This window comes from Podarcis gaigeae, assembly GCF_964106915.1.
Source record: "Podarcis gaigeae genome assembly, chromosome: 6".
Classification (NCBI taxonomy): domain Eukaryota; kingdom Metazoa; phylum Chordata; class Lepidosauria; order Squamata; family Lacertidae; genus Podarcis; species Podarcis gaigeae.
The window spans coordinates 54,302,095-54,328,604 of record NC_139682.1 but is presented as its reverse complement, the minus strand read 5'-3'; the positions used below and the strand labels follow the sequence as shown (position 1 = coordinate 54,328,604).

The window sequence follows — 26,510 nt, the reverse complement described above, 5'->3', positions numbered from 1 at the left end:
GCTGGCCACATGACCCAGAAAGCTGTCTGTGGACAAATGCTGGCTCCCTCAGCCTGAAAAGCAAGATGAGCGCTGCAACCCCATAGTCACCTTTGACTGGACTTAACTGTCCAGGGGTCCTTTACCTTTACTTTTAATTGAGCAGGTGTCAACTTTATGAATTAAATGTCACTAAATATGGAAATTATCTATGCCATATGCTTATGATAGCAAAACATATTGTAATCAGAACACTAGAGGATTTGAGCCTACCTTCACACTTCAAGGTTGTTATACTGTCACAGTGTCTCAAATATTAGTCTTAGGGATGCAGGAGGTTTTGACTGTCTGCCACATACCATGACATCTACATATGTTATTCTTCAGGTAGTGCATGTCCAGTGTCTGCTTCAGTACTGTATAACTGGTGGAAAACAGCAGCCAACTGAACAACCAGCAAAGGGCATTCTTCCTGTTACCCCTCCAAAATGGCAGGAATAAAGATTTCGCTTAAACAACCTCAGGAAGCAGCTGTTGTACCATATGTATCTGGATTATCTGATGTATGATAAGCTCTAAAAGTATATTAAGTGTCAGAGCAGTCAACCCATCTGCTCTTACAACCAAAAACTAGTATCTTCACTACTATTTCCCCCTTAATGTGTCCAATATCCATCTCTGCTAATCATTGCCTCATCAAAATTGTTCAAACCTTTTCTGTTCAGGTTAGAGAAAGTTAAATTGGTGTAAAGCTTTTCGTTTGCATCTCAAAACAACTTCTGACTATAGTTTTCTTCCTTTTTCCTAGGTGACACAACAGTACTTGAATTAATACAAACTGTTCCTCCAGGTATTGATAAATTCATGAATTATGGAGCTTTTTAGAGAAATTTTCATGAATGCCTAACATATCGCAGAGGACTCTGCTTCTCAGGTTGCAAACAGCATAGTTCTCAACTAATTGGAGTCAGCGTAATAAACCTTCCTTATCTGTGGATCTTCCACTGTTGCATAGAATCACAATACACACTATCCTTATGCCAGGGAAGATGATGGCCTCTTCCCTGCTACCTCCCTGTGTTTGTCCATATGATAGCTCAGTTAGAGCGTAGTGCTGATAACGCCAAGGTTGCAGGTTTGATCCCCATATAGGATAGTTGCAACTCTATCATTCTATGATTTTCACTCTGCAGTTTCCTCATGTGCAGAGCCTACACAGGTGCATTTATATTTTAGTCCTCAGATATACTAGAAACTGCCTTTCTAAACCACTTTTGTAAAATGTCTGATGAATCTCCATACTGAGTGTCTTGACCATCTGAGCCTTGGCACGTGGGCAAGGGGGAGCAGAGTCTAATGTTCTCCCTCATAAGATCCCTATGGCTAATACTCTCCAGGGTTTCAGGAAGGCAAGAAGAAGAGGAGTTTGGATTTGATATCCCGCCTTTCACTCCCTTTAAGGAGTCTCAAAACGGCTAAAAATCTCCTTTCCCTTCCTCCCCCACAACAAACACTCTGTGGGTGGGGCTGAGAGACTTCAAAGAAGTGTGACTGGCCCAAGGTCACCCAGCAGCTGCATGTGGAGGAGCGGAGACGCAAACCCGGTTCCCCAGATTACGAGACTACCGCTCTTAACCACTACACCACACTGGATCTCAAAAGTCTGTTTTGTTGGTGGGCTAAATTTTTTAGGGCAATCACTAGTTTACATTTGGTTGGATCCAGAATATTTTCAGTGGAACCCAATATCTAAATGTTCCCATGAGGTGCAGCCCTCTATGTCCAGGTGGATGGAGGATTCTCTTGTGGGACCTGGTGCAGGGGGGTAGAGATTGAAAAAGGGACCCTGAAAATCTCCTTGCCCTTCTGCCTCTGGTAGAATTAAATTAGCAGACTAGGAGCCTGTGGTTGACAAACAGGAGTCGCTTCGATTTTCAGATGTCTGAGCTGTCATTCTGCTGCATCTGGGTTATTTTTATTGGCACTTTTGATTGAAAGATTGTTTCAAACTTGATTTATTGTGGAATTTTGTATTGTATTTTAAATTCTTGATAGTCTATTTTGTAGTTGTAAGGTTGGTTAAACTGATAAAAATAAATTTTACATAGATAACTGAACTGCCAATCACGCAGCTGTTGTCTATTTATGTAATTATCCAATCATGCACTGGGAATTAATCTTATTTTTCAGTATCTACTTACAAGCAACATTCCTTCTCAGGCACAGACATTGCTAATAACCAATTATGTTCAATACACAACATAACCTTCTATTACTTTTGCTCTGGATTGTTTTGACAAGGTGCTCTTTTTTGCTGATGTGTTAAAATTTGAGACCATAAATTTTAAACGGAGCTTTCTTGAATGGATTAAAAAAAAATTAGTTTAGATTTATATTTTTTGCTTTTTCCTGATAGCTCTGATCTGCTTTTTAAAATGCCATTATCAGCCGGAAAACCTATATGCCTATGTAAATCTATGTGTTTATATGTGTAATATGTTTTGAAGGCCTGTATCTTTGCAAAGAAAAAAACACCACACCTGATTTTTATATGATTCTTTTCTCTTATGAGGTCTCACAGTGTTCATTTCTAGAATTTAATTTTTTGCAATATAGTAACTTAAACTTAAACCCCATCCCTAAATCTGACTTACCGGTATACCCCCAGCACACAAACACACACACACACAGAGCTCAGGCTCTGGAAAGAATCAAGTTTCTAATACTGTTCCCAACCCATCATCTAGAAACTTTGCTGCAACAGGTTTTCCAGTTCTTGTATGATGTTGCTGTTGTATCGGCTCAGAAGGCAAATGCACAACTAGTAGAATTGCTTAAATAGTCTTTAGGATAATTTTCCATGTCAATCATATTGGGAGTAGACCTATTGGAGGCAGAACTTGATAATCCATTGATTTCAGTGGGTATGTATAAAGTTGAATATAACCCATTGGTTTTAGTTGGAAAAAATAGGTCTGTATTTAATTCTTCAATTGAAATTAGCAGGATTAAAAAATGCTTAACTTTGATTGGGTTATCCTTTTTGTATACAGTCTGGCCTGCCTATATTTGATAAAAAAGAGAAAGCAGGTGATATCTACCCCCCCAATCATATGTATAACTATTATTTTCAGTGGGAGAAATTCTAGCCACTTATGAGGAAAACACAAGAGATTTCCTTTTCCCTGCTCCTAAATCAATCACTGGACAACGAGGGTCAGTTCGTGAAATTTTAATGAAGAAGGCCTTTGGTTTTACAGTAAGTGATGAAATTGTTCTTTACTCTGAAATATTGCTCAATACTTTGATATGCTCCATATACAATGTGGATTATTTAAGATCCACATTATCACAATATATGATACAGTGTCCAGGCTTTGGGGATATTTGTTTAAGAGATGCGCTGAATTAAGGCCTGATCCATTTGTACTGTTCTATGCAGTACATTTTGTTTCACAGAGCATAAACTTCCTCTTGCTTATTTGAATTGAATTTTTCTGACATTTTGTTGCTGTGCGACTTGGTTGGGTGATATGCTTTTGACTATTGCCACCACATGCTATAAACAAGAATGGTCTTCTGTGAAGGAATCATAGTTCAGTTGCAGAATGCATGCTTTAGATTCATCTGGTATCTCCAGTTAAAAGGTTCTCGGTATAGAAAGTCCCTCTGCCCAAGACCCTGGAAAGCTTCTGTTGGTCAAATATTTTATTTGTTTATCTATCTAATAAATTTATTGGCTGCCATTTGAAAGATGGTATTTTCCCATGACAGCTTACAATGTTGAAATGTATTTAAAACTGTATAAAATAACAGCATAATCACAGTTATGTCAACATTTCATTCAATGTACCACAGCAAGCCATAGCAGTATATAAGACTATATTCAACACACTAATTAAAAGCAATCCTGAACAAAAATATTTTCAAAACCCACCTAAACACTAAGGAGTGGACAGTACTGAGCTAGATGAATAAGTAGTTGGAAGCAGTATGAACTTCCCATAATAGTGAGGAATGACTCCTATTATAGAAGCCAAGCTGCTGCTGCTTAACAAAACTTGTTTTTCTCTATTCCATTCCTACCTTTTGCAATTATTTCCATTACTGTATTTGGAACAAAATATATCTTGACAGATCTATAATTACATAGATTTCACTTTATTGTATCTTTTTTAAAATGGCATTTCATTGGCTACCTACAGATCCTTTGGTGAATGGCTGCTTTTAGCAAACATTTTTATTAGTTCAGCAGATTCCTATTTGAGTTGTGAGTGTGCTACGAAATTCCATGTTAACACCCATTTCTTCATATGGGGTCATTTGGTGCAGTTCGTTTCATATGATATCAGTGCAAGTTGCCTGCAATAAGTCTAGTTAGGGCAAGGACACAATATAGGCTGAGGATAAAGACTGGACACAAATAACAGGAACGGAATAGGAGGAAACATTTCCCCCACATATGGCAAATCCTATGCTACTTCCCCTGTATTTCTTGTGCCACATATTTCTTCCAGTGGCTACACCCTCTGCCTGCTACAGGGAGGAAAATGCAAAAATCTGCAGCTTGTCATTCTGGTTGACAGGCATTGCCTGATATTCTCTTTTATAACCATGATGTTGCCCTCACTGCTGGTGGGGCGGGGTGTTTACTTTTGGAAAATGTAAAAGGAGTTTGTTATAATTTGTTTTCCTTTGTCCAGCATTAAGATGTGGCAAACAAACATAGGGGAAATGTAGGTTTTGTGTAAACAAAGCATATCATAATGTCTCCATTGTCCATATCAAAAAGTTTGAAAGTGATGTGAGTAAAGGTTGTACAGCAATACTTGACTTTTAATTAGTGATATGTAACATGCCATGAAAATCTTTCTAAATGCTTTTGACAAAGCAATGTGTTGAAATAAACGGCAGACCTTAATTGTAGTACAAAAGCAATATAATCATCAGTAATTGAATTGTCAGAAATGCAAATGTTATCTTCTTGACATTTACCATTGCTGTTCTGTCTTTTCTAATTATCTTTATTAAAGGCTGAAATTAACAAAGGAAACTGTTAAAATTAGGAATGGTTTGTTGCAGTAGGTGACATTTACTTCTTTGATACCCTTTATCTCTCTAGTTGGAGCTTGATGTTCAATTATTGTCTCTCTTCTAGGGAATTGCACCAAAATTGAAGTTTTTCACAAGTTGTCTTATTTCTGAAAACCTGTTACGTTCAGAAAAAGCTCAAAAGCAGGTTAGCATAACTTAATTATCTGCACTTTAATTTTTAGATTGAGTATTGATAGCTAGATTGTTTCTTTTGGTGAAATTCCTCTTATGAAAGTTTCTCAGAAATTTTGATTTGCATCTTCAATCAAGTTCAGTAAAAGGCAGCCTGAACATTGCAAATAAGTGAATCTAAAAGTGGCTGCTACAAGAATCTGTGTTTACCCAAGAATTTAGTATTTAGCAATGAAAGATAGGCAAGTAATATTTTAGAGGAATGATAATAATAATAGATAAAAGGCGTTAGACACTCTCTACTCCAAGGGTAACCTGCTGGCACTAGTACCCCCAATGGTGCCTGCAAAAGATCCTGGGTATCGTATGCCTCCTCAAAAGTCCACCATTCACAAGACACTGTTTGCTGTTCCTGCTCACTTCTTGTTGGCACTGCCTTAACTTCTTCTGCATTGAACATGTTGCCTTGAACATGCTCATATTTCATAGATAGGAAGGACTGGACATCCACTTTTCCATTTGTTCTGAACAGAGGAGAGATGCAAATAGGTTCTCTCAGAGTGAGTGCAGCAGTGGTTGATTCGGTTGCTTTTTTAACCCATTAATGAAGTGGCATGCTCTCACCATTCTGTGGTCTAGTCTCTTTATCTGCAATTTTTAGGTCCCCAAAATGTTTGACAACTCCTGTGTATGCAACCCCTCTATATGCAAGCAAGGCAAAATACTCCTTGGACCACCACCCTTTGGACCACCACCAATACACTGTTCTTGATTGAGTAGGCCAATGTCAGTACAGTGGTACCTTGGGTTACATACACTTCAGGTTACATACGCTTCAGGTTACAGAATCTGCTAACCCAGAAATAGTGCTTCACGTTAAGAACTTCGCTTCAGGATAAGAACAAAAATTGTGCTTCGGCGGCACGACGGCAGCAGGAGGCCCCATTAGCTAAAGTGGTGCTTCAGGTTAAGAATAGTTTCAGGTTAAGAACGGAACTCCGGAACGAGTTAAGTACTTAACCCGAGGTACCACTGTAATGGTGGAGGAAACTCCTCTGAAAGGAGCATCAGAGTGTTTCTTTTTTCTAGGCGGTGGAAGATGGTTCAATGTTCTTGTAGGGCAGGTGAACTAAGAATAGAAGAGAAGCAGAGAGTGGGAAGAATGAGACACCTCCAAGAATGAAGCTGTGTGTGATCTTGCGGTTTTGAAGTTTGTTCTGGAGACTTTGTGTGTTAAAAGCAATATAATTATTGAATGCTGTGTTATTGATAGTGCGGACATATTCTCTGAAGCCGTTCATTCTTTCTTATTGACTCTCTTCAATTCAGGATAACTTAGACCAGCAGCAACGTTCATCCAAAGATGGAATGCCACAGATAAGGTCACCAAAAAAGAATCCTCCCTCACTTGAGAGAAACAGGCAGGGCCTAGCAGCAAAAACGTATGAGCAGCCCACAGTAGCCTCTCTTTCTCGATCTCCATCTCCTTACACCAAAAGGCGAATGTGTGAGCTTCAGCAACTTAGACAACGCCTGGCCCATCTAGACCTAGGACCTTTTGATTTCAGAAAAGAATCGGATAGACCTCCATTTGTAGTTCGACGTGTATGTATGCCCTACAGCAATTCCAATTTAAGCCAGGAGCAAATCTTGCTGTTCACAGTTACTCTAAGAAGCCTTTCATTCAGCTCTTTCTCTTTGTGGCTGCTTATTTTCTCCTAAGCGCTCTAAATGTAAAATAAAGCACTACTCAAGTTCTTTTGTTGATGCTGGCAGTTGACAAAGAACCTGTTATTTCATGAGTGCCATGTTGAATTATTTGTGTGTCTATTTCCCCACTGCACTAGATAGCACAATGGTTGTATAAATTCTACTTGATAGTAGCTGAAAGTTCTAAAAGGGCTAAAGCCCTTATGTTTATGTGTGTGTGTTTTAATTAGGCTACTTTTGTAAAACAAGGAAAACTAAAAAAAAAAAAAAATATTCTGGAGAAATGTCTAATGTCATGATTTTGTTGACCAGGAGTATGATGTGCATGGCCAAATGAAGGCCTCAGGCCACACATATTTCTGGGTTTGAAAGTGTATCCAATGGATTTCCAACTATTTTTCCCCTAAATATCATGTAATGTGTAAATTGTAATGTCTTTGATTCTTTCAATAGACACTTTAAAAAGGCATTATTCAGACATAATGACAAACAAGTGTGTATGACAAACTGAGGTAATGATAATTTGGCAGGGCTGGGAATTTGGAAGTCTAATAGCTTGCACCTCTGTTTTTAGCTAATCTTAATTACGTGATATGTCTGAACCTAGACAAACTGTGGTTGGTCTTAACTGCAGCTTATGGAAACAAGCCAACTTCAAACCAGGAAGCTGGCTTGTTTCCATAAACCATACCTTAGATTAATCATAGTTTAGGATTCAGATGTAAAACTAAGCTGCAATTAAACAGCAATGGAAGCATAAGCGACTAACCTTATGGCAAGGCTGTGGGGTAGGGAGGAGTGCATGAGTCCAGCACTTATGCATGGAACAATAAACCATTGTTTGTATGCCCAAACTGGGTCACTGCATACAGGCACACATTTTGAACTATAAATAAAACACTTAAGAAATTATTTAATTTTCAGCCAGAACAGCTGTCTGCTTCACCTGATGTTTTTACTTGGTGCCGTCCTAAAGACAATATAAAAGATGCTTGGCCTGAGACAACCTATGGTAAGTACTTTTTTGTATACAAAAGATGTGTGCAATTATAGACATAAACATGTTTATATTTTACAATGTGTAATTGCTACAGTGGCCTGAATTTTGTCTGTGTTCTACTTCGTAAAAAATTTCGGTATTTAACACAGTATCTGATTCCTTACATTCTTGGTAACAGCATAGCACATTTTTGTAAATATTGCTAGTGATGAGATAATTCTAAAAGATCTTAGTGTTTTAACAGGAACAAATACTACTTGTGTATTCCTTGCTGACATGTACCATCTTCCTGACTGGGGAGTCTACAAGTCTTTTTGCCTCATTCCTTACAATCTAGACATTTTGTGTTTCATATCTCTCACTTGACTTTAAAAATACAACCCCATACTCCTATAAAGTCAGCCTTCACTGCTGACTGTGTTTTCAGGAAGTCTCACTGAGCTTATGATCTCTTATTTCCCATTTACACCCTTTGGATTATCTGCTCTGTTGCTTCCAGTAATCCATGGATTAGAGTTGGAACCTGTTAGAGAAAAGCCGTGTTGAAAGCCATTGCAATTCCATATAGCGTTCTCTTGCAGTGTTACCACCTGTCATGTTCATTTGCAATTAAGGCACTATACTGCTTTGAAACATTTTTGTTAGGTTTTTGGCATTTGTGCATACTTTTATATGGATTTTTGTTTGTGTGTCATAGTCTCTAGGGATCAAAAACGAGGTCTCAATTATTGTTTAAGAGTCTCAGGGTAGAGCATCAGATAAGAGAGCCCTTTTCTTTGTAGATCATCCCCGGGGTGGAACGCAATTTCCCTCTGTGAACTGTTCCGCTTGAGAGAAGAACTTTTCCACGTAAGATAATATTATCCACATCCTTGTTTGCAGTGTGGCTTGAACTTTGGTGTATCACATCATTCTCATGTTAACTCTCCTAGTACCCAGAATTTCTCTCCCTGTTCTCTCCCTGTTCTGCTGAGTGGCATGGAGGCTGCCCAGCAAGGCTTTTTCCCATGTCACAAGCTTGCAGTCATGCCAGAGGAGTTCATGCAGCAAGGTTTATATCTTTTAAAAATGTCAGAGTTACTTTATTGTATACCGGTTGCTGGGACAGGAATTTCTCCCACACGTCCACAGGCTTTCAGTGTTAACCTAGTGGCCCATGAACCTAACAGTTACATGAAAAAGAGGTCCTATGTAATTCTTTTTGCTGTGCAGTCCTTTACAGCAGTGGTTCCCAACCTTTTTTGTTTGTTGATCCACAAGTCCAAATTTACTTGATATGGTGACCCATTATTTTATTGATACATACATTTCAGACCTTAGGACTAAGGCAGCCAATTAGTTTCATGCATTTTAACTGCAAGTTTGCCTTTTCTATCCAAGTCAATTAATACCACCTATTAATTTGGGGGCGGGGAGTGTGGTGTTGATACAGTCCCAAGGATCAGAGGTTCCCTACCTCAGGTGTATAGAATTGCAGCCTAATACTGTGACTCCTGTTAATAGGTGTTACAGTAGAGACCCAATCCATTGCTATTTGTTGTGAACTTACTTCTTTACCTCTGTGCTGTGTTAAGTAATAATTACCAATGAATGAGGTTTTTTTAATTAAAAAAAATGAACATTGTTTCTAATATTCTTGTATATGTGGTTTTATACCTGTAAGCAGCATTTTGGTCAGAAAATTGGATGGAAATACATATAAATGCTAATTTTAATGTAAGCTAATAAATAAAGCTGTTGTTGATTGTTAGTACTGTATTGGCTTTAGGTTGCTTCCAGCGAGATTTTAGTAATATGTTGCTGATGTCTTATAGCAGGCATAGGCAAACTCAGCCCTCCAGATGTTTGGGGACTACAACTCCCATCATCCCTAGCCAACAGGACCAGTGGTCAGGGATGATGGGAGTTGTAATCCCAAAACATCTGGAGGGCCGAGTTTGCCTATACCTGTCTTATAGGGCCGGCTCATTTCTGCTGCTGCCTCCCAGCTGCTCCAGTGTGGAGGCTCAGTTGTGGCTCCTGGTGTTAACAAATGAGGTCACCTAGAAGTTGGGGGACCTGGGGGAAAAGAAGGAGAATAAATCTGTGGATTTTTAGGAGGCCTGGAGAGAGTTGGTGAGGCTAGGGGAATAGAAATCGATTCTCTCTCTGCATGTACATGCAGAAGAGTGGGACTTGACCTTCCAGTGGGACTATAAGGGAGAAGGGTTGTTACTTAAAAGGACCCAGAGTGGGAAAGAAATGATGACAGGGTTTTTTTTCCCCTTCTGTAAGGGAATAGAGATGACAACAGCCTGTAGGAGAGCATGGAGCAGGGGGGAAAGAAGACAGAATCCTTCTTTCCACTGGGAAGACAGACCTGCCATGGGGTGAAAAACTCTTAACAAGATCCCATGACAGTAAAAGGGAAGGCTTAGATACTAGAACAAACATTATTGTGCTTATTTTTCCTATTAATTTTCTGGGACCCTTTTGTGGAGTTGCTTCCTGTTGGTCCTGAAAAATCCTTATAAGAGAATATTTAGTCCATTTCCCAAATGATGCTCTCTTGTAAGGAGCTTCATTTGAAGAATGGAAGGAAGATTAACACATCCCAGAAAAATTGAACCAGAAAAGCAGTTGTCTTATGTGGAAAATCTATTCAGCAGAGATAATTTCAATGGAAGTATCTTGTTTTATCCCAAGTGTTTTACACTGCTGAAGCATTCACGCATCCAGAGACTGACACATTGGTTTGAATAACTAATTATGTCCCAAACTCTAAATTATTTCACTGTCCAAACAGTTTATGTGCTCCGTTACCATTAATACTGTGTGGTAATCAAACAAGCCACTGTTTTCAGAGGTTGCAGTTGAAGGTGGTGCAGTAGGACTAATACTTTGGGGACTTTTTGAACATTGGTATTATAAATGTGCACTCTAAAAGCAAAGACTCGAATTTGCAAATTAGACATTATCTTATTTTATTTTTTAGATCCTACCCTACTTGGCAGTTATAGACCCAAGAATCGAAAAGTAAGTACTGAAAAGGACGTTGCATAATTAAAGCTGAATGTGATGAGCTGAGTGGCTTCCTGCTGTATAATGTTATTTCCTTACCATTGACAATTCTATATTTTGCGTTGTTAAAATATGACAGCCTCACAAATTTTGAGGAAAAAATGACTGCTACAATGAACACGTAAAATCTGAAGCTGCCTAGATGAATCTTTCTAGCCAAGTATTGTCAGCTGCAACTTTCCAAGTCCTAACTCAAAGAACTGTCCCAGCTCTTCTCAAGATAAATGTCATTGCATACATTGATTGTTGGACACTGACTTATGCCAGTGTCAGTGACCTCTTTATAAATGAGGATTCAGGTGATGATTCACAACTAAGGCTGCAATCCTAACTCTACTTGTTGGGGACTAAGCCGCAATGAATTCAGTAGGAGTTACTTCTGAGTAGACTTGGTTAGGCTTGCTAATGATCTATTAGACACAATCAATTCACCATCATGGATAGTGGCTCTTAGGACAGCCTTGTGAATAAGCCTGCAAAAATATTTACTCCCTGGTTTATCACTTGTGTTTCCATGGTGGCATTGGAGGACGAGAAGTCCTATTCTCTATGACCAGCATGAAAACACAGGTTACTAGCCCTCTAACAGACTAATAAAAACAAAAACCCCTGTGCCTTCTACCAAGTGGACAAGCACAAAAGTGATGGACTGATCCTTCCTCCTGCTATCCTGCTGCATTTCCATGCTGGTTTTGGAGAACTGCTCCATCAACTGCAGTTTGAGAAGGTGTCGTGAAAGCTACTCCCCTCATTTATTGTGAAAATATTGTGTAGTTGGAGGAGTTTGGCAGGGATGATTGGAGTAAAGTAAATCTGCCTAAACTTCAATCTCCTTGACAGTTAAGTCATTTCTGTGCTCAATTTTAAGGGTCGGTTATCACCTCTAAAGACCTGAGCAGCTTGGACCCAAAATATTTAAGAAACTGTATCTTCCCATACGTTCTTGTGGAAGAGGCCATTTTACTGTGTTCCAGTGCCATCCAAATTTCAGTAGGCAGTGACACAGGCAAGGGGCTTCACTTCCGTAGGGCTGTGGAACTTTGGGAGATCCTTCTGTCTGGCTTCCTCTCTGATGGATGCCAGCTCAAAATGTTTACATTCTGGCATGCCTGTGGCTTGAGAGGTTTCTGCTTTGTTTTTGCTTTTTCTAAACTGTTTTTATAATGTGTTTATTTTAGATATATGTTGAAGTTAGGCACCTTGAGACAAGCACACTGTTTTAAAATTTATACAGTGGTGCCCCGCAAGACGAACGCCTCGCAAGACGGAAAACCCGCTAGACGAAAGGGTTTTCCATTTTGGAGGCGCTTCGCAAAACGAATTTCCCTATGGGTTTCCTTCGCAAGACGAAAGCCCATAAGGAAATCTCCGGGACAGCGGGGAAGCGCAGCGCGTCTTCCCCACTGTCCTCGGACCTCCTCCGAAGGCTGGCAGTGGGGCGCAGAGACCTTCTCCCCGCGCCAGCCTTCGGATGGCTGTCCTGAAGACTTGCGGTGGGAGGAGGGTTTTCCTTCCCACCGCCAACATTCAGAATGCTGTTCTGAATGTTGGCGGTGGGGAGGAAAAACCCTCCTCCCACCGCAAGCCCCGGGAACAGAGGAGAAGCGCTGCGCACCTTCCCCTCTGTTCCCGTACCTGTCCGAAGGCTGCCGGTGGGGCGGAGAGACCTCCTCCCCCCGCCAGGCTTCGGAAGGCTGCTCCGAAGGCTGGCGGTGGGACGGAGAGCCCTTCTTCCCCCGCCAGGCTTCGGAAGGCTGCTCCGAAGGCTGGCGGTGGGGCGGAGAGACCTCCTCCCCCCGCCAGGCTTCGGAAGGCTGCTCCGAAGGCTGGCGGTGGGGCGGAGAGCCCTTCTCCCCCCGCCAGGCTTCGGAAGGCTCTCCATAGGCTGGCGGTGGGGCGGAGAGCCCTTCTCCCCCCCGCCAGCCTTGGGATGGCTGCTCTGAAGGCTGGCGGTGGGGCGGAGAGACCTTCTCCCCCCACCAGCCTTGGGATGGCTGTCCTGAAGACTTGCGGTGGGAGGAGGGTTTTCCTTCCCACCGCCAACATCCAGAATGCTGTTCTGAATGTTGGCGCTGGGGAGGAAAAACCCTCTTCCCACCGCAAGCCCCGGGAACAGAGGAGAAGCGCTGCGTGCCTTCCCCTCTGTTCCCATACCTGTCCTGAAGGCTTGCGGTGGGGAGAAAAGCCCTTCTCCGCACCGCCAGCCTGGCAAGCAGTCTCCATAGGAACGCATTAATTGATTTTCAATGCATTCCTATGGGAAACCGTGCTTTGCAAGACGAAAAACTCGCTAGAAGAAAAAACTTGCGGAACAAATTAATTTCGTCTTGCGAGGCACCACTGTATTCTATCTTGACTTGGGCAATCCTGCCATTCATTGCTTAAATCTCAAAAAAGGATTTTATTTGAAGGCATGTTATTTCATTTTCATTGCATCTAAATCTTGGTAGAATCTCATTTACTGTGACATTTTACTAAATATGGCCAACACTTTTGTCTTAGGGTTGTATCCAACAGTCATCCCATTAGCACAATTCTGCCTATGCAGTGGAACTTCCCCTCTCTCTTCTATCCCTGCTTGCTCTCAATTTGCAAAGGGAGAAGAGAGGAAGGCCTGTTGTGCAAATGGAAGTCCTTGCACTAATAAGACAAATATGCTGGGAACAACCCCTTACCTTGAAGAAATTAAATAAAACATCCTTCAGGCAGTCACCAGAATTTTCAAAATCTGAAGTGGAAATTTCAGATACGTGGATGACCTGAGAAATGGCATTTAGGATGCAAAGGACTGTGATTCCTTTCTTGTAGTATTCTAGCTATTTCTGCTGCTTCAGAGTTTTAATATACAAAAACAATGTTTTCATTGTACTACGATACTCAGTACTGTAGTACTCAAGTATAGCCAAGATGTTAAACATACTATCTATCGTTATTAAAAATTATGCTCCTCTTTTTTTTGTTTCCGGCAGGCTACCAGGTCACATTCTGATAAAGACCTTCATAGTTTTTCTCACAGTTACGATGAGCACTTGATTTCGAGTATAGCTGGTAGACAGCTCCATTCAACTCAACCGCTAATGCATTCAGCACCTCCACAACTGCAGAAGTATTACTCAACTCCTATGTTTAATTGCTTGTCTCTTAGAGAAAGGTAATGTCATTTATCCACAAAATCTAAACAAATGTGCTGTCTTCTCAGTGTTACCTGTATTTTTAGTATTTCAGGTGGTTGGTTCTTTTACCGATAGGTTAACAACTTAAGGTTTGTTGGCGTATTGGCACATTTCTGGTATGGTGATAATTAAAATCTTAGGATGAAGTGTCTCTAGCAGTATGCCCGTGTAGTGATATATAAGCCATGCGGCAACATTGGCATCTAATTGGCATATTAAGTTGGCATTGAAGGCAGATATTCCAGAGTTGAGATGCAAAGCAGCTGACCCTATTCAAGTACTCCTACTGGTACAGTCCAGCTGGGGAACTTTGTTACCTTCATTTCATAAATGCCTTTAATTCCCATTGTATGTACAGTACTATTCAGTTCAGTGTTGAGGGTTAAAACAGTCAGCCACTTTCAGCAGGTCAATTATATGTCATCTGTCACATTCCAAATTTCCCCTCAGCTTTGTCAGTGACTTGCATTTCTGACTGCAAGAGGCTGGTGGGGAGGGTAGACCAAGGGGAAACACCTTGACACTGGAAGCTGTGTTTGCCTGTCTTGCCTCTCCCACCTTGCAGGTATTTTATTCACTTGAGAGCTACTTGAGCTAGGGGCTTGAGCCAAAGTGCTCTTGTTCTGTGACTCTTTCCCTGTTGTTGATGCTATGGCACCAAGGTCTGCAGTGTCAGTTACAGTCGTATTAATCCTGACTCTTTGGAGTGGATGGCAATGTGCTCTCTATGGAAGTGGTCTGAGTGGCATGGGCACCTTGTTGTGAGTGGGCAGATTCCATTGGATAGTGGAATGTTTGTTTTGCATTTGGTCTCTGGCGTTTTGTATTATTGTATTTTTGCTGGTGTTGTCTTGGTTGTTTGTAACAGATGAGGTGACATTACGTATGTTACATTGTGGATATTATCTTACATGCAAAACAGATTCTTTAGTTTTGTTTTTAAAAATTGTCGTTCCGTAACCATTCAAAATATTACAATGTGACTCTTTCTGTACATTTTGTCATTTCTATGGTTGTAAAGTGCCGTGGGCACTGTAATGTAGAAAGGTGTTATATAAGTTAATCTGAATTGAATTGCTATGATTGTGTTGCAGATATCTGACACAGACTGCAGAGGAATTAGGAATGGTGGAAGCACTTGGTTCTGTTCCAAAATGGTTTTGCAGAATTTATTCATTTCTCTTTGTCAAAACTCCTGAATGATTGTGAGATTTAAAATAGATTCTGCTATTCATTCTGGACATGTATGCATGTCTGGAGCTTCAGATGTGGCAAATGAAAGGTGACAGTGCTACTTCTTCATCACTCCTGAGGTGTCATGGTGAGTGTTGTGCTTCCTGGGGAAGTGTCTACACTGCCTGCAGTGTGCCTCATGCCAATTTTGGAACAGGCCCAGACCCCACTGCAAAGAGACATATCCTGGAGACATTTTAGAAATGTTTCCATCTCAGTTGGTACCTGAGGTTCTGGCTGAGACTATGGGTTGGAACATAACTTCTACCAAGAATGGACAACTACCCCCAGCTCACCTGTAAAAATACAAAATCTTTTTTCCCCCAAGCTCTCCACCAGCACAAAGCAGAACAAAGCAGGAAGGTAACTAGCAACAGGAAACACTTTTCTTGCATCTCCATTAACTAGAAATGACTTGGAAGCATTGGCTTTTTTGTCAGGGATAGTGAAACTTGTAGGTTTTTTTTTTGTTTTTTTTTTTGCTTCCTGAACTAAACTAAGAGACGGGAAAAATGACAAACGAAATCCCACATTCCTTGACCTCTGAGTCATTTCTAGTTAAGGAGAGGCTAGAAAGGTCCCTACTGATGAATCTGGACTGTGTTTGAAATGGGACTAAGAGGAGTCCTGCCTCAAGATTTTCCCACAACAAGCATGTAATGCTCTTCTTTGTTTCATGCTGATTCTGAATAGCAGCAACTGAGGTGAAGACGTGGCCTTAGAAGACAATAAGAGTCTGAGCTAGAAATAAGGCAGTCTGATACAGATATCCATCTTGCGTATAGACATCTCAGTAAGCTAGAAAATGGATTCTCTCGGCTACAGATCTCAGTCATTGAGATGGAGCTGTGAGCAGAGTGCCAATGATTCTACGAGGTGATACAGGCATAGAGAAAGGCTTACAGTTTCCTGTCGTTATAGGGACTGCATATCTTGGGGATTGATTCACCCAGCGTGATGTGACCTTGTCTGTTCTGCAGTTGACAGGTATCAAAAACTGCCTGGCTGGCCTAGAGAAACAGAAAGGTGCAGCTCATCACGAGCAGTTACTCTTGGCCTCTGTAACTTGTCTGATATGGTTCATCAAGACTTGATCTTGTCTGCTGTAGGTCAGAACAATAGATTTCCAAAGTGTTTCTTGAGAAGGTTGGTTATTGTAATGCTCACCACATCATTCTTTGTATGCCAGATGCTCTAACCTACTTCCTTTCATATTCAGACTACTGTGAAATATTTGTCAAAACAGATGGAGTGATTTTACTTGAAATGGCAGTAGGTTTGGCAGCCTCCATTTCTGTTTTTAATGCTTTCCAGAGGTGATCTGTTCATACAACTTTCCAAGAGCTGGTTTGGTAGCGCAGGATATCCACAAGCACTTGGGAACATTTTTTCCATCATAGTGTCCATTGTTCTGTGGCAAGGGGAGGCACTGGCTATCTTCCTCCTCACTGGGTGTGGTGTGGCAGTGCCTTCTGGATGAATAGTTTGGTGGGGAGGCCCAGTATCTGAGCCATGAGCAACTCTTTTAAATACAGGTGTTCAGGCTGGTATGTAAACATTTTGTACTTAACTTGGAAAGCTGTAGTGTGCTTTTGATAGGGAGATAGAAAGCTGCAAAAAAGCTTTTCTTTTTAGCAGCACTCTTTCCCCCACACACCCAACTGCATTTACCTCCAGAAAGAAAATTACAAACAGACATCCCTTTTTCTGGCAAGAATGACCAGGGTGAACCTGAAAGGGTATCTGAATCTTTTTCCTTTCTAGGATTATGGGACAAAGTGAAGGATGGGAGAGCAGACATAGGGAGTCTTCATTTCCTGTGTTCACTCCTTAAGCCCAGCCTAATGTGTAAATGAGGGCTAAATTCACTGGGAGGGGGAATCATGAGCAACCTCATTTTATCTAATCTCTGTTTGATCTAATTAATTCTTGTTGCATTGTTTCTGATTTCATATGGTTTGTCTTCTGTTGGATTATTCTAGGGCTAATTTCTTGGCATCTAAAAGTACTCATTGTGTACTGAATGACTCTTGCTAGGCCATATTACGTTTAAATTAAATTTGGTTTTGTTAATGAGCATAATTGCATTGGTAAGCTCTCAGAGATTCACTTTTGCAGTTGTAGTTATCCATGGACCAATTTCTCCCCTTCTCTCCCCCACCCTTTCTACAATAGTTGCTTGCTCAGTAGATATGCATCTGCTACTATAGTACTTTATTGATTTTTACCCTGTGATAGTTTGTCCTTGTATGTTTTTTCCTCCTTCTCCTCTCAGCACAAATCCTCTGCCTTTTGAAACTGATAAATTCTTCATGGAAGCCACAGAAGTGCAATTGCACTTCTTGTTGTGATACACTATGGGAGGGGGAAAGCACTACATTAAGAGCCACAAATGATTTTTGCAGAATGTTCCCATAATAACTTTGTTGATATGAGATACATTAGTATTCCTTGCAAATAGAGGATTTGAGCATTTATTGCTAGAAATGCTGTCTCTGAAAATACATACCCATTGCAAACTATAGAGTGGTAAGCTTCTATTTAAACAGTCCATGTGGACAAATCTTATTTTTTGTACATCTGAGGCTGCAGTCATATGGGCACTTACCTGCAAGTAAGACTCATTTTGAATTTACTTCAGAGTAGACATGAATAGGATTTCACTTAAATTGTCTACTTTATCCGTATGAATATGTAAAATTTAGATTGGCCACATTGATAAGATTTCTGGATTTGTTCTTTGATTCTTTTTGCTGAAAAATACAACTCTGCTTAGCATTTTTAAAAAGTCCTTATAAAAGAGGGAAAATGCTTTTAGCTACATTACAACAGAAAATAGTTTGTTCTGTTGATTGCTCTCGACATAGCATCTTTGAAATGAATTATGAGTAGTTCTATATTGATCTGGCTTACTCTAGGTCACCGAGCTATATATCCAAAGTGTTTATACAATCTATTGGAATCGATAAACAATTTAAACTGATGTAACTGCAGAATGTTTGCTAGTCCCGAGGAAAATTGGAAGTATGACAAAGAATACAGTTGTAGAAGTTTATTTGGTTTTGTCAGAGTAAAATAATACGACCATTCTGGCAGCACTGCAAGAAACTACCAACACCTTAATCCCATATGTAAGAAGTTGGTGGTTTTGCACAAGCATTATTTGAGTCTTTATGCTTTAGAAATTCTGTTTATTTATATTTTTAAGAAATTGCTTTTTGAAAATGAGCTTCAGAGAATAACTCCAGTAGGAGTTGCACATCATAAAATGGTTTCAATTTAGATTATGGGTGTTAAATTTTAGCTTTAGCTTTGTTGTATGGTGACTTTGGGTGGTGTAAATATTAATGTAATGGCTTAAAGTGTGGATTAGGTTTTATAGTTATGTCTAAAATTAGACAATTAAAAAGGAGCTGATACTGTTTTTATTAATACCTAAATTTTTGAATGTAGAAAATTGAGGTGTGTGAACATTTCTTATGCCACAGCGCACACTAGTGGATTATTTTGTCATTTCACTAAAGAAATGTCCATAGGGATTTACAGGGGTTTTTTTGTTTTAAGGGGCGATATTAGTCCTCACTTTGTCCCTCTCGGGGCTAATATTGTGACAATTACAGGAAGCTTCAGTTTGTGACAAATACAATGCATCAGATAATTGGAAAATGAAGCACACTTGGCTTCAAAGTCATGTTGAAATCATGCTTCGTAACCATGTTTAGCATTGTGCTGTACATCTCTTTGCCCCATCATGTAGTAAACATCAATACTTATATATATTTTCTTTTTTGAGTATTTTAGAAATTTAGATAATGAATATGCAGAAATCAATATTTGCTTAATATATTCCTCTAATGTAGCATATATTGCAGAATATATACTATACGTTACTGGAATTAACAGTAAGTTTTACACTTGATAAAATGAGGCCATCGTAAGAGAGAACCATTTGACCTTGTATCCATTTCTAAAGATCAAACAGTGCCCATAACTTAAAATCTTCCCTTTTTCTCTTTTGATTATAGGTTTCGTTCTGGCTGGAGTGCAACAGTAAATGGAGAAGAGATCCATAAACGAGTGAGAAATATTTTAAGGACTCACAGTGCAAGGCAAAGGCTAACTTTTGTACGTTTTCCCCTAAAGTGTTATAGAGAAAATACCCACCCACCCCCGCTTTTTTAAAAAAATGTTTCCTTTCGTTAGTACATGGGGAGAACTTTTATAACATATATGAACAATTTTTGCCATTGAACATTGTAACTGTCATGGAACTATTCATGACATTATGTCTTTATGTACAAATAGCTTTGTGAAACCCATTGTATCTTTGGGTCCTCAACAGGATCACATCGTAACCTCTGGCCACCCATTTCCAGATGCTCCCTTTTCTTCCTTACCTTTCTTTTTTCTCGTTCCCATCCCTTCCTCACATGTCAGTGGAAGAGCCAGTAATTTGCTTACCTTACGCTGCATTGCCACTGTTTTCATGTCTCTGATGGCTGTTAAGTGTTCATTTTGATCAAGATTTAATTTTTTTAATGAAATAAAAATACATATAATTGTGTTTCTTTTTTTAAAGGACTACATTTTTCAGTCACATGAGATTATCATCTTTGTATTGATTCCTTAGGACGAGAGTTGTTTGTCAAAAGATGATTCTGCTAAGTCAAGAGACTCTAGTAAGACAGAAGATTCCAATAAGAAGAAAGACATTTCAGACAGAGACCGTTTAAGCCACAGTGATCTTCAGAGCAGGTAAAGCTCCTATTCCTATTATACCCCCTTGTTCTAGTCCACACTTAGCTTTACCATTCACTGCTGTCACTGCAATTGTTACCAAAATACTCCTTATCTATGCCTGTTGCAGTTGGAATAAATTATACAAGTGAACTAGACTCGTATAACTTTCTAAACCAATCCATGCACAGAATTGGTTTACACTTGAAGCACAGCCCATCATAACCTTAGGCACTCTTAAGTCTGTTAATTTAATCTGCCGATATTCTCTTCCTTTTCATGTTGCCAGAATAATATGAGAAGCCAGGGCTGCTTCTCTTACTATCCTGTCAACACCTCCCCTGCCTCTCATACTCTAAGCCTCGTCTTGTCAGCTGGTACAAGCAAAGCTATGCGCATATGTCTGGTGATAGTTTGGGACACGGGGATCATTTTGGGACCTACAGGCATGAATAAAGAATCTGCAACAACTACTGCCACAGCATTAGCGAAAACGATGGACTTTGAAATGTCATATGCAAGTAGGGTCTGGGCATTGATGGGTTCATCACATTCTGTAGAGCAGTCGTGAGAGTTGGGGATAAAAAAAGGGACTCAAGGACATTCTGACAGCTTGAAGTCTGCCAGCGTCCTCATAAATAACCGTACCAAGGCATAGTTCAGAGGAGAATGTAGTTTTGCTGACCAAATGTTCACACTAAAGTAAATGATTGAAAACCATTGGGACTGCACAGAAGGTCCGTGATGCTGAAATATTTAAAGTGCAAGTGACTTTGAAAGGAACTTGTGGGACTCTAAAGGAGATGGAACAAAAGCATGTGACAGGTATATGACAGGTATTTCCGAAAGTGGAGCTGAGTGCAGCTACCCTGCTCTTAATATGATTTGTGCATGTAATCCCCAGTTCACTTCAGCTCAGCTTGTCAGGATAGTTTCCAGTTAAGGCAGCAGACTGACGTTTTTCTAACATGGATGTAGCTATGTCCGTTCCACTGTTGAATTTCTTATGAGGATGGGATGACTAATGGCCATGCACCAAAAGTGAGCACACTCAAAAAGTGTGACATTGTCAGTATGTTGACGTGGAAATCACAGGAAGTGCTGCCGCTTTTCATGAGCCTATCTCAGACTGTCATGATGACTGTGGTTCTAGGTGAAAAAGTCTGGATTTTATGGAACCAGAGTTATGGGTGCTATTCCTCATACTGTGCTCCAGCTCTGCCTTCATTCACTGCATTTTACCTTACAAATAAGTAGTACATGGTCAGCTGGGCTTCAAATATAAAGCTAAAGTCAGGGAGTTCTATCATGGTCTTCTTTAAAAGGACCATTACATGGCTATATAGCACTGATAAACAGTTCCTTTTTCTCATCCACTTTAGCATCCACGAAATATGCATATATGTGTGTGTTTGTTTTATTTATTTATGGTATTAATATGCCTTAAATAGGTGGACCTTACATAAGATTATTGGCACAATAAGCAACAATTAAAAGGTTACAATAAAATAGACAATACAACAGTTTAGAAGCAGCTGTATCGGCTTCTTCTCTGCTCCCCTCAGGGCAAAATGAAACTAATCTGCTGGTCAATCCAGTTGTCTCTCATCTAAAGGATAAATCATATGCTGCCTGCTGTGATGCAAGTTATCACCTACATTTAAAAATTATCTGCATTCAGCCTGACTTAAGTTCCAAGCTGCTGCTTAGATTAGAGGTCAGGACAGAATTATGGAAAACTTGGTATTTGAATCAAGCAGTGGGTCTTGCACTCAAATGCTGACAAGGTTCTTAGGGCACAATCAACTCTCAAGCAGGTATGATATTTATCTTGACCAGTGAAAGCCATCCAGGAGATGAGCCAGCATCTAATTGAAATGACCAGTTGAAATGACCAGTTTCTCTTTTTATGAGAAAAGTGTAGAAAACTGTGACTTGGGAGCCACTATTCGCAAGGTAGCATTCCATACTATTAGGGTAGGTGACTATAGCAGGCATGTGGCTAGGGTCTATCAGAGTGCTTGTTGTGGAAAACCAATATAATCGGCCCTGTCCAAATAGTAACTTAATTCAGTGGTGCTGTATTTCACCATGAAGAGAAAGCTCAGAAGCCACCAGGTGCATGTTGGAGACTGGGTGGATCAAAACCTATAAAAATAATCTTGGGCTCATAGATATTGAGGTGATTGACAAAGTGACTGTATCAGAAACTAAACAAGTGAATACAAACATATCTGCACATAGAAAGAAACGACACTGAACAGTCACTTTCCATATTTATGAAACTATAGAAGTATATTTCTGAGGTGAAACATCTGTAGAGTATACTCAGAAAGTGCAGTCAGGACAGGTCTTCTTTAATACTGTCTATTTTGGAAATAGCTGTGTAAACAAACCTTGTAGGCTTCACTCAAGTGCCTATGCTACTTAAAGAGTAATCAAATAATAAATGTCATTCACTCTTTTCCTTTTTCAAAAGATCACATTTTAATTGATGTGTGTTTGGGGTTTTTTTTGGTATTGCTAGTTCATCTATACGGCAGAGCATCATGGTTCAACTGGATGATGACGACTATTGGACTAGTCAAGCTGCAGAATATAAAAGCAAACCCCACAGAGCAATCTTTGAAGACAGTCTGCAGAAAATCTATCGAAATATGTACCGAAAAGCTTCTGGATCAAAATCAAAGAATAAATAAATTCCTGATAGTGATGCAGGTGAAAATGAACAGTATAAAAAATCAATATTTTTAATGAAAATGTTGTGTGTCTAACAAATGTTTCTCTCTCTCTCTCTCTCTCTCTCTCTCTCTCTCTCTCTGTTTTTATATGAGTTTGTGAAATTCTGAGGCTGGGACTCTCAACAGGATAATAAATAAAATCTGGAGGGCTTTAAGTAGGGTACATTGTTTGTTTACGGGATTTATAGGCATGTTAGTAGTTTTGGCTCCCCATTTCTAAAGCATCTGGCTTCCAATTGAATTAGGATAAATTGCACACATCTCCACTACATTGCTGTCCATGTAGGTATGTGTCTTACCTAGAGCACTGATAGAGGCACATGTGGAAACAGTTGTTCTATGGTTGCAATGTGTTTCCAATACTTTTTCAGGGGTGTTATATCATTCAGCATGTCACTGAAAATCTGTGGATCTTGCAAGGGTATCTGGGCAAGTGGTGGGGAAGCCATGGACCTTTGTGTACTGGATGATTGTGTAAGTTCACTGTTGTGAATAGTGAGGAAGTTGCTATCGGGAACAGAGATTGCATTCATTATCAATACAAACAGCCAATAATAATGATAATGCCTACTTGGAATCACCACCACCACATATAGGACTTATGAGAGTTGGGGATGAGGGAGAGTGAACATAAGAAGCCTAATACAGTATTCAGAATTGTTTTATAAGACCTGAAATATTGTCATGTGAACAATAGACCTTCCATATTTTGTTGTAAATATCATGTGGTTTTTGTGTTTGTTTTTGTCTGCGAAATTGTTGTTATTGTTGTTGTCAGGCATGGGTAAAGTAAGCCAACTGTGGCAGTCTTCTGCACACTGATGGACTACATCTTCCTCTGCTATTTTTTAATCATTATGCTTCTATTTGTAATCCTCTTTTAGCTTAATTAGGTTAGCAGTATATCACTTCCCTTATATTTGCTCCCAATCACCCCTTAATCAAACAGGACCCAGTTTCCTTTCAGACTGCATCAGAGATATATCAGTGCATTGTTGGATATGAAAAAGAGCAAGGCTTCCAGCACATCAGCTAGTGCACCCACCCAAATGCAAACATTATGAATGTTCTGCACCTCAAACTGATCAAATTTGGAGTCTGTTCTTACAGGCTCAAGGGATGTATTGGCAGAGCGGCATTGGCAGAGCGGGCATCTCTCTTCTAAAGGCCACCAAATGTTCACCAGCAGTTTTGAAACATCCCCTGAGAAGAAACCTTTCCAGCCTTCCACTGAGTATATCCCATGCTAACAAATAAGGGCAGGCTGCTTGCTCTTTAGGCATTCAGAAATTTATAGAGGCAGGGGTGTTTGGCTTCTGCTTCTTTTCAGAAAGGAAAGAAGTAAACATACTCCTTTTGGAATACTGATATCATTAGAGCATAGAAATAATAGATGCCCAAAGGTGGTTTCAGATGTACTGTATCTGAAAACAGTGTGAGAGGTACGCAATGCACAAGATTACCGCCTGCCTATCTCCATTTTATATTGTGTCTTTCAGAAAGTCTCCTATCTCTGCCAGCTCTGTACAGACATCTACATTTTGTCAGATGTCGATTTATTTATTTAAAGCATGGGCAGGTAACTTACAGGCCTGAAAGTGTTGTTGGATTGGAACTCTCATCATTCTCGACCATTGGCCAGCCAGCGGAGTCCAACCCGTTAGAAGTATTTTTATACCACCCCTCAGCAAAACTGACAGGATGCATGTAGTGGAAATCACAGGGCACTATTATTATTTATTTTCCAAATCTTTTATAGAGCTCAACATAAGAATACGTGGTGCCAGGCAAGCCTTCCTGGAGATGGCATTCCATAAGCCGAATGCCACAACTCAGAAGGGCCCTTTCTGGTCATCACTCATCTCATGCTGGATGGTGGTGGGATCCAGAGAGGTACCTAAAATAACAAATGCAGTATTGAAGCAGGATCCTGTGTTAGAAGGTGGTCCTTCAGTTATCCAGGTCTGAAGTCATTTACGTAAGTACCATCACTTTGAATTGTTCCTGCAGATGGACCAACTGTGTTGTGGACACAGAAAAGTTGTAATTCCAGCACATGGATGAATTTACAGAAAGGGATGAAAGCCAGCAAAACATTATAGCCAACAATTATTTATGATCCGTACAGGTCATGTAGTGTACTTTTGGAATATCTGGTTGGGATGCATATGTTGGGGTGGGGAATAAATGATAAAATTATTATTAAAATTATTATGTAAACAGAAAAGCCCTGAGTGTCAAATTAGACAAATTAATGCCAAGAGGTGAGAAGGAATCGTGAGTACAGTGGTACCTCAGGTTACATACACTTCAGGTTACATACACTTCAGGTTACACACACCGCTAACCCAGAAATAGTGCTTCAGGATAAGAACAGAAATCGGGCTCCAGCAGCGCGGCGGCAGCAGGAGGCCCCTTTAGCTAAAGTGGTGCTTCAGGTTAAGAACAGTTTCAGGTTAAGAACGGACCTCCGGAACGAATTAAGTACTTAACCCGAGGTACCATTGTACCTTGTTTGGTGGCTTGTCCTCTCTGTATGACCCTTTAATTCTTTGCCTTTTGCTTTCAGGCCTGTTGAGCATGGTGGTCTTCCCTTAGTATGAGGTATAGCTAGAGCTGAGATGAGAGTGAGTTATTAGTATCACAGGGTGTTGATTTCCCTGTAGCAAGGCAAAGCTGTGGCTTTTCGCCTATGCAATTGAAGCACTGGAGAGCTAGCGCTGTTAATACCTTTTCCTTCCTCCTTGGCTTTTACACAACTCCTCCTCCACACCAGCAAAGCAATTCAGAATTTAAGCAGAATGACTTACACACAGAGGTGTAGGACATTATTATAGCACAGGCATAGGCAAACTCGGCCCTCCAGATGTTTTGGGACTACAACGCCCATGATCCCTAGCTAACAGGCCCGGTGATCAGGGATGATGGGAATTGTAGTCCCAAAACATCTGGAGAGCCGAGTTTGCCTATGCCTGTTATAGAATATTGCTACAGCACAATCCTATTCCTAGAGATATTTACTCAGAAGTAAGCCCTAATGTGTTGAATGGGGCTTACTCTCTAGTAAGTGTATTTAGAATTGCAGCCTTTGAGTGGTCATTTACATCAATAGCGCAAACCCATGTGTGGTCTATTTCAGAGCTAAGTCCCACTTAATTCAATGGTACTCGCTCTCTGGTCACTCTTTTTCCAGTAGTTCCATAAGAATCACTTTGCGCAATAGGTTGAGTTCCTAGTGATAGATGTCAAGACAAAAGAGGAGCGTCACCAAACATCCAAGAATAGATCTTTCCCCTTGTATTTTTATCACCGCAGGAGCTGATGGAACACCTGGACTGTTTCACAATTTTGGGGTGAAGTTGCACCTGTTTCTGCCCATAATATTTGGCCCCACAAATATCCCTTTTTATCCTAAATGCCTCACTTTTCTGCTTCACCTGTCTCTGCCTACAAGCCCTGGGCATGTTAATTATATAATTCTAAAAGTTGTAGAATAATACAGTCTGTTGAATGTTAGTGATTATTTGAGATATGAAAGCAGGTAGAAATTCCTCATCCTTACCCACATATAATCCCCAAATCACTTTCTGTGGTTGGCTAACCTTCTGTTAGCTGGCAAACAGCAGTGTGCATAGGACAGACTCTGTCTCC

At 40.2% G+C, this 26,510-nt stretch overlaps 1 protein-coding gene across 2 annotated transcripts in view; it reads left to right on the top strand.

Moving 5' to 3' along the window:
- Nucleotides 1-23,578, top strand: part of SPATA6 (spermatogenesis associated 6) — a 29,306-nt gene extending 5,728 nt beyond the window's left edge. Inside the window, exons 4-14 of one of the 2 annotated variants that reach the window (XM_083742464.1) lie at nucleotides 788-829; nucleotides 3,114-3,238; nucleotides 5,138-5,218; nucleotides 6,535-6,810; nucleotides 7,840-7,927; nucleotides 10,890-10,930; nucleotides 13,945-14,126; nucleotides 19,407-19,506; nucleotides 20,012-20,136; nucleotides 22,646-22,836; nucleotides 23,231-23,578. In XM_083742464.1, the coding sequence (XP_083598590.1) occupies nucleotides 788-829; nucleotides 3,114-3,238; nucleotides 5,138-5,218; nucleotides 6,535-6,810; nucleotides 7,840-7,927; nucleotides 10,890-10,930; nucleotides 13,945-14,126; nucleotides 19,407-19,506; nucleotides 20,012-20,136; nucleotides 22,646-22,817 (1,232 nt within the window). In that variant the 3' untranslated portion in view covers nucleotides 22,818-22,836; nucleotides 23,231-23,578. Of the gene's footprint in view, nucleotides 1-787; nucleotides 830-3,113; nucleotides 3,239-5,137; nucleotides 5,219-6,534; nucleotides 6,811-7,839; nucleotides 7,928-10,889; nucleotides 10,931-13,944; nucleotides 14,127-19,406; nucleotides 19,507-20,011; nucleotides 20,137-22,645; nucleotides 23,015-23,230 lie in introns of those variants that run through there. The other variant, XM_083742463.1, reaches the window with a different exon arrangement.
- Nucleotides 23,579-26,510: the final 2,932 nt, after the last annotated feature.